Raw genomic sequence first — 15,742 nt, 5'->3', positions numbered from 1 at the left:
CTGGTACACACGGCAGTTTTATGTTTTCTTAGGATAAGCTGAAAATGTTAACTAAATATACAAATTACATCATATTTCCGTGGGGAAAAAAGAATTCCAATTTAGAGCATCTGAAGACAAGGAAACAAGGCATAACATACAGGACACTGTTGGCACAGGAAAGTGTTACCACATCAAAACATGCCCTTTTCAATTTAATCCCGTAGATATATAAAGGAATGGTGGTGGCAGAGGCAAGGGGACAGCATGAATATCAAATACTCAGTTCTAAGCATGCTAGTGAGGTCTTTGTTTCAAAACCTGAAGCTACCAAAACCACTTCAGAGGCAAGAAAGCACCTATCCAGACAGTCCAACCCATTTCCAGGCATTCCTCTTGTGGGCTGCCATGCGCAGACTGAAGAATCTGTCCAGTATCATCTCTGTGCCTGAGGTCGCCTAAAGCTTCCCATTAGCAAATGCTGCCTCCTGGAACTGAGGGACGAACGTTTTGAAATATGCCCTAGTGAAAAAACCAGAAAACACATGGTTAGGAAGGAGTAAACTCAGAACATGGTGAATGCATGTACACAACCAGGGTTTTAACAGAGAAGCATAATATTACCACGAGCAGTTAGTCCACCATCAGAACTCACAAGCGGGTAGTGTTTGTCTTACAGGTTTGCAGTGTGCAGCAGACCCATAGACTTCAGTTTTCTACTCCCAGCAGTACTTCTTTCTTCAGTGTCCTCACCACGAACCTCTAAATGTGGCCAACATCAGTAACTTGATGCTGTCAGGAAGAGCCTGATAGACCCTCCATATTTTATACCATCCAAAGTTCCAGAGATATAGTGTACTATGCACTGGAAAATAAACCTTTGAATGGCTGCAAAAGTGCTAAATACTTAGATAAGCCACAAGTGTGATTATGCCACTGCTTGTGGCATTTTTTAACTGGGCCTTATGGATACAGTTGATGTTTGTCATGTCACTGGGATAAACAGGTTTTTGGGTTTTTTTCCCCTATGTGAAGAATACATCACATATGGTGCCAAAGGCCCAAAGACAGACAAGCCAATGGAGGCAGAAAATTGTGTAGTCAGAATATGTGCAGGAGATAAGCTCTTTACCTGTTTCCTTACAGAAATCTTGACGCAATACCATCACTGTTGATGCCAGTAGTTTACATAAGATGTAGTGAATAAATACTAACAACTTTGGATGAACTGTAATTCCTTTTATTAAACCTCAAAATTTAGAAACTAATGTTTTGACTTAAGATGTGCTTTGTATGTTTTGGATCTTAGTCTATCTTCTTTACAAAGAATCGAGTGACTCATAAATCTGTAAAATGAGCTGATCCTAAGTATCCAAAATTGAGTCTGAACTGTACCTTTGAGTTTCTTGCACAGAAATACTCAACCGTGTAATAAACGTATTTTACGTGTCCCCAACGATACCCTTTATTTGCCACTTATATTAGAAGCTGCTTCACTGTTCTGCCTTTGGTTTCTGCCTACTGCTTTCTGCACCAAACTTTCACTTTCTCTTCTTTTATTTTGCTGCTTTTTTTTAACATTTTGTTTTCTATTCATATTACTGGCCTTTATAAATTTCTATGCAAGGCGAAGCTTCTTCTGTTCTCTCTACCAAAATGAAATCTAAAGTCAGAATAACTGCAAGGACATTCATTACATTCCTGATCTCTCTGGTTTACCTCCTGAAGCAAACATACACTGATCATCTTCATGATCATGACATGTTTCATAACTGTGGTAGAAGCTTTGGCAATCACTGAACACCAATCATACCTCCTCACATCTAAAAATGTTGCAAGATCACAAAGAGAATGCTCCTCTCTCTTTGTGGGGTTGTGCCTGGCCAATTAATTAACGGATAGCTGCAGTCAGCTTTTGTGCAGAAGCTGTAAACACACATGAGATGCTGTCCAAAGGTTAAAAGAGCAATGGAAAGTAAAAGCATTTCTGGACTGAGGAGCTGAACCCAGAACTGGAAAACAGAAAGAGAACAACCAGCACACACATTTTATAGCATACACAGATTGTGCTGGGTATTTACAGAATACACTTCTGTTTACAGAATCAAAGTTCAGAAAACAACCCTCATAATCATGCCCACAGAAGTGGCAGTTCATGCTGGCACACGTGTACATAAACCAGTTGAGAAGGTATGACTGTCACCTGACAGACTGGAATGCCATTTCTATATTTGTGGTTTTTATTGCATACCTTTGAAATTGTAGTCTGTGTATGTCCTGGTCAGTTCTATGTATTTTGCTAGCTCAGGGTATATCACCTGCATGTTGTCAATGCCAGGATCTATCATCCTTTTACCTTTCCCTGCATTATCTGTCACTTAATTACACTTCTCTGCTTGCTTATTTTAAGTAGCTTCTCCCTTCCCCTTTGAAAGCTTCTCTGCAGACTCTCTTCCATGCACACAGTCTTCTTATTGACTCGATAAATGTTTCCTTAAAACTTCCCTTTTCCAAAACTGTAAAAATGTTAATCATTAAATGGGATATAAGCAGAATTATTTTCCAACATTTAATTTCTTTGCCTTTACAGCATTTCTGTGCTTTGTCTTAAAACCACACTTACTGCACTATATGCAGTAATTATATATGACTTTCCTGTTAGGTAAATTCCAGAACGAATGCTTTTGATACCACAAACACCCTCCCACACCATCTTTATCTACACTTGCATCCTTTCTTTTCACTGATTCCTGTGGTAGAGCTTGTATCCTTTGCAGCAAAACTAAATCTAACACCTCCCTACGTTCTGATGAGATGTACTATTTCAAAGAGGATGTTATTTCACCAGTAGTTCATATGAACCTCCTGGCAATGTTCCATACACTACAAAAATCCCTTTAGTACTTCATAACTTTTAAATGTCTACTTTTTTTCTTTCCATACCTGAAAGTACATGCTTAAGTTTGCACTTATCATTTGTGGTGTTGTCCAGACTGAAGCAAATGCAGTACCACATGTTTACCTAGAATATGTTCCTTCATTTCTGCCCCTCACTAGGTATCTCTGAGACAATTATGGTTCACCCCAAAACCAAACCAAACCCTGCAAAGAGATCCAAAAGCACAATATACTGGATAGAACTCTATCAGCTACAGCACATCTAATAGACTGAAGAGGAAAGATGGGGAAGTAGAAGTGAGGTTCAACTGCTTAAAGAACAGTGCAATAGGGAGGAAATGGCAAGTTAGTGTATAAAAGTAACATGACTTATTTTGAGTGTGTGTGAAGGAGTAGAGCAGGCAGAAAAGGCATTACTCATTAACAGAGGTTACTGGAACTTTTTTTTTTTAAATTACATGGCTTTTTCAATTGAAAATTACATTTTTACCCAGTTGTATGCATTTCTGTGGAAATGCTACTGCATCAGGAAAGGAAGGAAAAGAATGAGGTACTTGAGTTTGATTTGATCCAAAAAGAGATGTTCTGGTTTGTAGAACTGAGCCTAAACAATTGCCTTGATATTAACCTTCTTATCTGTGGCCCAGCATCTCAGAGATGATGTATCTTGGCCCACAGACAAGACCCTGGTGCATCACAGGAGTCCTAAGTAGAAACACAACAGCAGAAGTTGTCCCTTCAAAGGACCCTGTCCATGAAGAATGGTGGGATAAATCATTACAATTTCTTCTTTCAGGAGGCACTGTGATACTGCTTGGCAGATGCATTGTAGTGTCACATTAACTGCATGTTTTTCGCATGTTCCAAGCAAAATCTTTTCAAAATTTTTCTTTTCATCTAAAGTCTGGGACAAAACCCTACATTAAAATACCTGAATGTCCTGTGAAATGGAAATTCCAGCATTTTTTTCTGCTCTGCAGAGATTACCAATAAGAAGGAAAAGAGCAATCATCAATCACTGTCTAAGTTTTGTCTATCAGCCAACTGGCATTGAAGTCAAAGCACTCGTGTTTCTACACAAACATGACCATGACATGGACTATAATGTCACAACAGGTTACATGAAATAAGTTTCAAAGAAATACACATTTTTTGAAGGACAGTACTCTGTCATGGACTGGATGGTAAGAGCCTCTTTCACATGGTATGCTATTCCTGTTAGACTTTAACAGCAAACAGTCATAGTCCAGCATCTTATACAAAGAGGCACAGACAAATAGTGAATGTAAACATCAACTTGGGAAAAAGATTCATTTCTCATACCCTATTCACATAAACATATTCACATGAATTTACACTCTCAATAACTTTGATCTGTACTACCCCGCAGGAATTCATGTCAAAATAGATGAATTTTTTTTTCCAGACACTCTGCCACATGATACTTTCAAGCACCTCCAAACTGTTTTGAAATCATTATTTTTGCATCTACTGATACACTTTTCAGCTCTTGAAAACTGCTATTAAAAAATATGAATCAGTAATTTGGGTACTTGCTGAATTATATTTAAGATGAAGAAAGGTAACTTGATCTATGGTCTCCTTTAGTTGTGTCAAATGGCAGGAATCAGTTTCTTATCAATACTTTTTCTCCCTTCTGGGAAACATGGAGTTCCTTCTTCTGCTTTACTCTACCGTAGTTTCGGTGGGTCTGTATCACACTGACCTTACACCAAGCTCAGAAGAACTGCATAAAATGCTCCTTCAAGTACAGAGAAACTGGTTTGTACAATGTCCACAAATACTCTTTACATGAGCATTGAGTACAATCAACACTCACGTGAAGTGACACATATCGAGTGTTTCATCCTTCTTGCAATGGTTTAGATCTCAGCTTAAACGGTGTTTAAAGAGTTGCTTTCTTTTCAGTCTAGAGTGGGTGCCAATCTTCATGCACTTACAGGCACGTGTCTAACTCTTTGTTGAGCATCTTACTGTAAGACTCCATTGTTTTTTGTCTATTTGTTTTTGTTCCCTCAAATGGTCATTTTCCAAGTTCAAGGTTGCAAGTTATGAGGTTTCTATGGAAATTTTTTTCACCACTCCAGAAAACAACACATTTTGCTGTAGTTAACCACTATATATACTTGACACAATACATTGAATTTCAAATGCTACGCTCAAGGACATCTGCTGAGAGTAAAGCACTTCTCTTTCCTTCACCTCATTATCCAATGGAAAGAAAGTCTTGCTATTATTGCAAGTGGCAAGTATCTCAAAGAAGGTAAAATTGGCTCACTCGCTGTTTACGTATTTTCTAGTGATATGAAACACTGACTGTGGTACAAGGTCTCCAGAAGCCTGTACATATCTAAATCACAGAGTGTGGGTTTGCAGTGCTTAAAACATACTTGACTCAGAATTCACATGCTTTTGTGAAATTTCATTCTAATTGTAATGGGTTTTTTTCCCAGGGCAACTTAGTGCTGAGTTTTTGAAATGCATTTGGTGAAAAATCTGCATTGACCACTTGATAATACCTTTTGCCTTCATATGCCTATGCTGAAAACCTGCAAAGATTTTAAATTATGTAGCTGTGACCTCCCATCAAACAACATATATATTTATGGTGAAAGCATTCTAATGCCAACACATGTGCTTTCTGCTGTTGCTTTTGCTGGACTGGTGCTATAGCCAATTGCACAAAGATGTTCTAATTACCACTCCTGGTCTAATAAGGTTTGAAGAGTTGTCCAGGCGTTTCTGTTTCTCTTAAAATTTTCATGTCATAAAATCAGAGCAGAACATCAAGTTCAAACTCCATGGGGAAAAAAAGCATGCAAAATGCCATACCAATGAGATTTCTGCTTTCTGTGTCTGGGATAAGGACAACCATCATGGGGTGATGAATCATCTTCTTAAGTCATTCACAAAATAGATTCCCCTTAAACTCCTCAGTTCATGAGTGCCAAGTTTTTCAGCAAGCTGATCTCAAATTCAGCCATGCTAGCCCTATTTGCACTCATATGCTTTATTTGTTTCAGCTCAAGACGTGGGAGTTTCAAGTGCCTTTTCCATAAAGAGACGATTTGAGGAAAAGGAAGGGGATGAAGTAATCATGATGGTCCATATCAAGAACAGACTGAGATGTACAGCAAAATGTCTACTACCAGCACGGTGTACTCTGTCCCTGCACATTTTTTACTGGCAAATTAAAACCATTGAGCCAAAATATTGATCTTTTCACAATAACACAGGAGCTGTCACTACCTCCTCTCACTGCATCAGGCACATGTATTGTGTTCCTTTTCCTCTGAAGACAGGCTCAGGTTATCGTATTTGGATTTTTTTGCTACTATTGGCTTTGAGAGCAAACTCTATTCTTGAATAGTACCCATTATTTCAATATTCTAATTCATTCATGTAAGATGTGACTGTGGTTTAATTTTGCAAATATGTGGCTCTAATTATGAAACAATTTTGGTGTATTCAAAATCATAGTAGCCAGGGTATTTGATAAATACATCCCTTTTGTCCTACTCTATGCAAGGCATACAGGAAAATGTGAGGTTCTTTTCCCTGACCTTTTCAAAAAAGTAGACCTGACTTGGGCAGACACTCCTGTAGTCATGGGAATCTCTGAATAGTTCTACTTAAGTCATCTGGAGGAAGGTCTGCAGCTAGGACCCCCTTCTCCTCAGTAGTTCTCCATTGTCTGAATTGTCCAGCAAGTGAACTGAATTTGAATATTCCCAGGACTGAGGTAAGGACTGAACTGTACCCCTGCCAGCTGTATGCAACACCACCGAGAACCCCAGACATTGACCCCAACTGCTGTCCATTTCTTTTAGAGGAGTTTTTACTTTAGGATTTACAGCATTTTGCTTCCCATGCTTTTTTCCCTGCTGTCCCCCAAAGGAACTGCTGCAAGACTTCTACAAGTTTCCTCAAAGCCACTGAATCCTGACAGAAAAAAAATTCAGCTTCATAGATGACTGATCTTCATAAATTAGCTAGCATTCTCCCCTCTTCCAATTAAATTAGGTGAAAACAGGAATTAAGAAGGGTGTAGGTCAGAGCGAAGGACAGCCTGAGGCTTCTTGAGGCTTTTGACCTATTCCTCCTAGACTAGTATTATTATGCTGACACTTTGCAATAAAATCTTGTTATATAAATTATTTCAGCAGCAAAGCTGTATTAGAATTATAAAAGAGCTTCTCCAGGCTTTATCAACGATACCCGATTATTCACTTTCTGAAGTTCTGCATGGATCATACATGCATATGCAGCATGCTTTTGTATTTTTGTGTTCCTGTTGCTACTTGTTTTGACACAATGAAAACTTGTTTTGAAAATACTGAACACCTACAACAATCCCTTCTGGGTGCCAGACAAGAGGATTTGTCCTCCCGTGACTACACAGGCACAGCCAGCTGGTTTGGTTCATGTAACCCCTAATAATTCATCTCCTGTGTACAAGATATTTACCATAACTTTCCAAACTCTCTCAAGATTTGTTGTTTGTTTACGATAGAACACAATCAAAAATGTCAATCTTATTTTTTATTTTTTTTAAAATATATAATTGTTTTCTTTCCAAATTCTTTTGTCAGGAGCTATCTAATTCAACATGCTAAGTACTAATGAACAAAAGGAACGCAAATTAACAAATCGTTGCCTTAATTCCAATAGTGGGTATGTATTTAGCTCATATTCCATATGACTGCTCATTGGGTCCTTAACCCACGGTCATGCCCTCTTCCTGCACCTCTATGCCTCACACTGAACAGGGGCTGAATGCAAAAGTGTGGAGATCTACCCACTCTTTTAACAGGCCTCATGCCAGCGTTCGAGGCATAGTTTATTTCCTTGTAAACTCAGACACAAGACATTTGAACCTCTTTGCTATTTTTACTATATATAATGCATTAAAAACGTATTTCCATTGGGGGAACCATGTTGTCTGTGTATTCACAGGCACTTCCACAACATTCTTCACCAGGCTAAAGACACAGGAGCACTCATGGCAGAGCAGAATAACCATTCTCTTGCTTTGGGACAACTAGGGGGTAACAGGAGATGAACTCTACACTCGACATTTAATGACAGCTCTTTTAGGAGAAAATGATTGTTCTATCTTCTCTTCACATCTAAGATGTTACAATAATTGAAGTGACAAGTAGTTCCCAGCACACTGACTTTTGGTTGCCTAGCTGGAACGGGGCTGCAGCAGGCAGGCCCACAGTACAGCTGGGTGCCAAGTGGCAAAGGCTCATGAGGTAGTGAAAATCAGGACTATTATGGCATGTATGAGGCACCCAGGAGGCATCGGCACTTCTAAACCACCATTTGGTGTGAACATCACTACAACTTACCCAAGCACAGCAGCAGAATCATAAAGGTATCTTCCAGGATTTCTTGCTTGCTTCAAATATACAGAGAGATACTTGGCACATATTCATGTTTCTAAACTAAGCTTCTTGATGGTATGCTCTTTGGGATGTGGTTTATAATTTCCTTACTAGGCAGCATTATCTATAGCAAATATTTTGCTTTTATGTGAAATGCAATGTTCTCTCTACACAGTTCTTCATTTTATACATCGAGGTGATGCCAAGCAAACATCTGTAGTGTTTATACAATAGCAACACAATAGTTCTTGAATTGCTGCTGCTGTAACTGGCTAAACACACAAATGTACAAAGGAGTCAATGCACAATGCCATTATTCTCCTAGCACTATTTTTTTCTGGGTGCCAAAAAAATTCATCACATAATCTCTCTTCCTCTTCTGATATTTCTATCTCTCCACCTCCTTTTGCTGTAATTTACCTATGAAAACTTCAGTAAACTTACGCCCATTTCTACCTGCCAGTCTAACAAGGCACTGACTGTGAAGGCTGATGGACAGAAACTGAGCCTAAAGATCTGGAGGTCGGCAGCAGGCAGCCATCCAAATACAAGTTTTTAAGAAATACTGTTGCCTTCAGCTCATTTCATAATATTACATGACAGAAAAGCGTCTCCAAAACTACAAACAAACCAAAACATGTGCTATCAAAACCATAACAGGAAATAGAAGTCGCAGAACTAGTGATACCAAGTACACATCAGAAGTTTAAACATTAAAATTCGCTCATGTTCAAAACCTGTTTTCTATATTTTACTAACAATGTCTTTTTCCTCCAGAAGTTCTTGTTGGAGTTATCACCAGTTCTGATTCAAGTCACACAGAAAGGTACAAGAAATGGTTATATTTAGACATGTTTTTCAATAGTTTGTTGATAGCAGAATTAACAGGTGGCTTTACTCCATATGAAGCAAACAGAAAAAAAATTTAAATTTTCATTTGGTTATACATTTGCATCTGTTCAAAAAACCTATGACATCAATTGATTTTATACATAAAGTGAAGAATTCAACACAGGTCTGCTGTAAAAATTAAGATGATTTTGCTGCCTAAGTTATCATAAAGCAAAATGAATCTTGACAATCTGTTCAAATCACGAAACAACCATAAATATAACAACCTGACTAAAAGCAAAATATAAAGGAAGGGAGTTCTAGGGAACTGCTGTGAAGCCAGGACTATAGATCATTCTGTAGGCTGGCAATTAATGTTTATTTTAAAGCAGCAGCGTAAGTAGGGTCATCACTGCAAAAGATGCTAACTTTGGTTCCAAGAATATACGTGTTCCCAAATGCATGAACCTTTACTGACAATTACAGACAAAAATTACAGCTCCTGGACATAATCAGTGCACAGAGACCAATGCCAGTAACTGTGCAAGCAACTTTTTTGAATCATCCGGAAATCAAGATTCTGGAATTTAACCTCCAGCAGGTTTCTGACATAGACATTTAGGAATTTACAAAGGTATATTGCACAGACACAGTGGCTCTAAGTGTCCCAAAGCACATACAGCAAAATGAACCTCTCATTTTGAAATAGTTTTATCAATGCCTTCTTCTTGCCAGTCAGTTCAAGAGATAAACACTTCACTTCCTTCACCTTCTCCACAAAGTACATAAATAGACTTGTTTCAGTCAGATGAAGGCTTGTGGTCTTAGATCATAGCAAATTTTGCTTCTGCTTTCTTAACTTCCATTTTCCCCACAGGGTAGTGGGTGTCTCTGAAGGGTGCACTGGAATCTCTCTGTCACAGCATGGTGACTCCACTTCCTTATCAGTGGATCATGAGAATGATATTCCAAGACCATCATGGAAAAACTCAATCTTCATAGACTCTTTTTAAATACACTGCTAATTTGCAGGAAATTTCCAGTCCTATGAGCTACAGCATGACAAGCCTGCTCTATTTTTCCTAGTTGCTCAAGTGCCATAGCCATATTTTTCCACTCCAGGTAAAGGTTAACTTCTTAAAGAGATACTGTTTATTCAAGACACCTATTATTTCCTCCTATCTAGGCTATGTAAGTGAACACTGAACTCTACTGTTAGAGAGATACTATTTAGCAAACTATTTAGTACATTTGAAGGAGAGAGTCAATGCCAGACAAGATGCAACTAGGAACCTCTCCAAAGCATAAAAGGCAGGGTGAAGAATGTGATAAAATGAGGAGGGGGGAAAGTAGGGGTGATATAATAAGCAGGAGAAAGCAGAAAAGACTGGGCAAAAATATATTCAGGAATGGAGCTTGTAGGAAAGACAAGTGTAGAGATTCAATAAGAGAGAATCTCACAGTAGTAATAACAGAATTTGAATGATCTTTAAGAGATTATTGAATCCCTTAATTGTACTTCAGAGGCAGAAATGAAGGGTTACACCACAGATGCATCCATAACAAGTCTGACAACCAGTATCCCTGAAAACAAAGTTTGCTTGCAGGTGAAAGTACTGATTTCATCATGCCATCCGCTCTGCTTTGCCAGATCGCTTATCAGCAGGGGCCGAAGGCAACATACCAAAACATAAAAGAAACCTTGGATATTCATTAGGACAAACCAGTCAGAAGGAAAGGGATGAGATGCCACACATCTGTGATTATATAAAACATATTAAAGAAGTTATTTCTCTTTGCTATTCGAAAGATATATGTCTGCTATTAGAAGTAGAAGGAAACTCTTAAAGGTTGGAGACCTGTTTGAAGGGGAAAACCAGACTGAAACAAACCTTAACACTAAAGGTAAAAGCAGAGTAAAGCCAATAAAAAATTAATTTGAGGAACAAATTAGATCTGGCCCTAGAAATAAACACTTGTCAAACTACAAAATCTGGTAAAAAAATAAAAAGAATGCTCAGAAGAAATAAAGTTACAAAGAATAAATGCAATGGAGGTGCTCAAAGAGGCTGCCATATCAGAATCCTGCTTTTCAAGGGACGTACCAAAAGATCTGACTCACGCAGAAATGTCATCCAAAAAGGTAACGAACAAATCAACAAAACACAAGCAAATCAGCAGTCCCAGATTACATTCACACCCAAGTTCTAGAGAAACTCAAGTGTGAGAAAGTTAAACTCTTAAATAGCTTGTAACCTCCTGCTTAAAACAGCTTGGTACCAGAGAAGTGTGATGTCAATTAAAAAAAAGTCTGGGAGGATAGAAGAAACCATGGGCCTGTAAATCGCATGTCCACACCTTACAAATTGGTAGAGACTATTAATAGAAATAATAAATTTATAAAAGATCCAAAAGTAGTGGACTTGAGTAAATAGGATATATTGGGTAGGAACCAAACTTATGCTTCACAACTCTTAATTTCTTCAGGCACCAAAACTACGTGGACAAGAAAAGTTCAAGTGACACACAGTGCTCAACTTTCCTACTGGCATTTCAAAGGCTTAAAAAAGACCCACCACAGCAGGAGAAAAGATCCAGAAGTGGATAAATACCAGGTCAAGATAAGAATGAAAAGACAGGTGTGAATGATGAGTACTATTAGGGTGAAGTCACCTGAAAACTCCAGAGAAGTGGGTGTTTTGACCTGTGTTGTTCACATTCCTACATGATATGCAAAAGTGAGCAAAAAGAGATGGCAAGGTTTGCTAATGCTAACAATTTAGTCAGAGAAGGAAAAATGAGGCATGTTTATGAGGAACTGCAGATGGTTCTTACAGCGCTGAGAGACTGGGAGATAACATACCAGGTCAGAAGCCACAGAATCATAGATCAATCAGAGTTGGAAGGGACCCTTGAGGATCATCTAGCCCAACTCCTGGCCCTGCACAGGACATCCCCAAGAATCACACCATGTCCAAACACCTCTTGAACTCTGTCAGGCTTGGTGCTGTGACAACTTCCCTGGGAAGCCTGCTGCAGTGCCCAACCACCCTCTGGGTGAAGAACCAGTTTATAATATCCAGCCTAAACCTCCTCTGACACAACTTCAGATCAATCCCCTAGATCCTGTCACTGGCTGCCAGAGAGAAGAGGTCAGTGCCTGCCCCTCCACTTCCTTTCATGAGGAAGTTGTATACAGTGATGAGGTCTCCCCTCAGTCTCCTCCAGGCTGAACAGACCAAGTGACCTCAGCCACTCCTCATATGGCTTTCACTCAAGGCCCTTCACCATCAATATTGACAAACATGAATGGATGATATAGGAAAAAGACTTATCTTTACCAACACAAAACCCACATGCTCTGAAAAACTGATAGAAAGGAGACCTTGGTGCTAAAACGACACTGTAACTAACCTTGGTCGGATGAAAAAACCAAATCAGATGTTATTAGAACCAGACTGAAGAGTAAACCAAACAATATCACTATGTCACCATGCAAAAGCATGGTGAATGTATGATGAGTAACATGCAGCTCCCTGTCTCAGAATGAATACGACAGACATAGTAAAGTGAGAAAGAAGTGGGACAAGGGCAATCAGAAAGGAGTGCAACGAGCAGAAAAAGGTGACAAAACAGGTGATAAGAGGTTCATAAAACATAAAGGCTATGAAGGGGACAGTGGATTAATTATTTGCTGCCTCTTTTCAGAAAAGACCTAGAGGGTAACAACTGGAGCTTGGAGGAGGTAGAAATGTAAAAAGCCAACAAAGCTTGTTCTTCACACCACACGTTACCTGTGTAATCCCTTGCCACAGAATTTTGTGACATGATGAGGGTTCATAAAGCAACCGAACAAAAGGAAAGTTACATAGGGTTACTGAACAGAAATGTACCAATTCTGGATAAAGAAAGCCCTGAGGATGGTAGAACATGCAATGAAAATATGACTACATGCTCTGCCATGCTCTTCCACAGGCATTGGCTACTGCCTATCAATACAGACATGACAGTGGGTTAAATGAATGTGGAGTTTTACCTTGCATGACTGTTCTTTGTGTTTAACAGAGCAACTACAAGTATTACTGAAAAAAACAAGGCTATGGAGCCCATCTACTATTTTTACTTAGCTGTTTATTCTGCAATTGATCAAGCAACAATATTTATCTGAGCTATTAAACCTCAGCTCCTTCCAAACCCATGTATTTCTTGCCACCCTTTTCTCTCAAGAAAGGGAAGACCTTTTTTCACATCAGTTCCTAACTATAATTCCATGCTCTAATATAGATCTAGCAGCTTTGATAAATGTATAATGGAGTTCTCTAATGAAGCCAAATCAGACAGTTTCATAGTATTTCTAGAACACCACTCAACCCTGGTTATCCAAGAATGACCTACATTAAATCCTAACCTTCAATTCCTACAAAGCAGGTGTCTTCCAACAAAGTGCTGTTACATTCCACATCTACCAAGTCAACTTCTCCAACCTCTTCTGTGCATTTCTCTTGTCAATACATGAGAATACTTTTTTCCAGAAAGAATATTTACTATATATCAAAATGCACATATGTACAGTTCACAAATAAACACAGTAGCTATACAAAACCACAGAAAACTAACTGCCTAACAGATTTTATTTCTATGCACTTCCTATAGCACCTATACCCCTTATCCTTAAATGGTTGTTTTTCTTTTCCCACAGTCAAAGCTTTAATGAGAACTGACCAGAAACAAATACCCGGGCCCTTCTGTCTTGGCTGAAATCCACATAATGCATGACAGCACTGAAGATCCCTGGCAGGCACCTGTCAGAAACTAACATACCATAACTTAAGAGTCAGACTTAATTATCCAAGGAGACATTTAAAGAAAAGTACATGAAAAATATGACTCAAGAAGTGCAACTATCATGTGTATGCACTGTATTCTGTGGCGTGTGAAGGGGAAGAGTGTAAAAATAAAACAATATCCTGGGAAACTTCTAATTAAAAGTTCTACCCACTTTGCCTATTATAGCTGACAATCAAAATAATTTTGTACTATGTTTTGATGGTAAATCAAATGCAGAACACACTACAAAGACAAACTTAATCATCAAGTATTTTAACAAAACATGATTTTTCCCATTTTCCTTTCTACTGTTCACATATAATTCCCATCATCTGACACTCCCACAGAAAATCAGAGTTTTGATTTAATGGTCTATAAAATCAAATTAACTTCCTCGTAAGCTTCACACGTCTGGGTCGCCACATCTTTTCTCGTTATGGCTGTCACAGCGCATTGGCCCTTTTGTGTTCTGAAGAAGAGCTGACCGGCGGCTACAAAACGTCAGCCTTGCTCCATGTCAGGCAGGGAAATCACTTCTGTTCAGCTTCCAATGCAAACTATCGAAACCCAGAGTTAAACAAGTGACCCAGCTCAGTCCCTCAGCCTTCAGTTTGTACGCACCCCACTGCTCCTCCCAGAAAGAATCCTCTGAGCCTTGCAAACATTCAAACTCCTGCTCACATGCCTAGGGAAGGATGATGTCCCTGTGTGTTATGCCTCTGTTCCCCACTCTCATTTTTCTAAATTTCTTTTTAAGTTTAAGGCAACATGCAACAGAGACAAAGAGAGTAATAAAAATAGCTTTGTGAGGGGAATGTATGTAAATGCAAATAATTTGGTTTATGGAAAACTACTCTTTAAAGATGACTAATGTGCATGAAAATCATATAATGCATGCAAATACAATTTGTTACTTTCATGAATAAGCAGAAAAATACTTAAATACAAGCCAAATAATAACAAATGATTTATTACCTTAATTATACCTAACAAGGAGAGAAGATTATAAAAAAGGTGCAATGTTTACATGTAAACTTTATAGTGAGATTCAAGGTAGCACAGGCGTAAAACAAGTTTCATGGAAATGGAAAAACTTGTTACTTTAAAAGAATCCAAAATACAGTAATAGATATTCTGCCTAAAACATGAAATAATCCTGACTTAATAATAAAAAATGGATGAGTTGAAAAACCGGTTAGTATCAAAATAACAACAACAAAAAATCCTTGGGGCACTCAAAATTTACTGCCTGCAACAGCAAGTCTTTGACATATTACAACTGAATTTGTCTAAACAGCAACACAACAATTTTCCCCTTTTTTTCCCCAAATATCCTTTCATTAGACTAAGAAATGCATTTTTTTTGTCTGCAAATATAATCATAGAATCACAGAATTGTTTATGTTGGAAAAGACCTCTAAGATCATTGAGTCTGACCACTAACCCAGCACTGTCAAGTCCACCACCAGATCACGTCCTTAAGTGCCATATCTACATGTCCTCTCAATACCTCCACAGCTGCTGACTTCAACGCTTCCCTGGGCAGCCTGTTCCAATTCAGGTAGCTATAGAGAGCAATAAAGGTCGTCCCTGAGTCTCCTTTCCTCCAGACTAAACACCCCCAGCTCCCTCAGCTGCTCCTCATAAGACTTGTGCACCAGACCCTTCACCATCTCTGCTCCCCTTTTCTGGACACACTCCAGCACCTCAATGTCTTTCTTTTAGTAGGAGCTCAATGATACACACGATACGTATCTTGTAATTTGATGACACTCAAGGAAAAGGTATTGATGAGG

At 38.7% G+C, this 15,742-nt stretch overlaps 1 protein-coding gene across 1 annotated transcript in view; it reads right to left on the bottom strand.

The window, feature by feature from the left end:
• Positions 1-437: 437 nt before the first annotated feature.
• LOC103810455 (BRCA1-A complex subunit BRE-like) overlaps positions 438-15,742 on the bottom strand; it is a 43,499-nt gene continuing 28,194 nt past the window's right edge. The window contains exon 6 of the mRNA XM_009083351.1: positions 438-501. Coding sequence (XP_009081599.1) covers positions 438-501 — 64 coding nt within the window. The remainder of the gene's footprint in view (positions 502-15,742) is intronic.

Source organism: Acanthisitta chloris, unplaced genomic scaffold (genome assembly GCF_000695815.1).
Source record: "Acanthisitta chloris isolate BGI_N310 unplaced genomic scaffold, ASM69581v1 scaffold1751, whole genome shotgun sequence".
Classification (NCBI taxonomy): Eukaryota; Metazoa; Chordata; class Aves; order Passeriformes; family Acanthisittidae; genus Acanthisitta; species Acanthisitta chloris.
The sequence above is the reverse complement of the archived record's forward strand: the minus strand, read 5'-3'. Positions and strand labels throughout refer to the sequence as shown.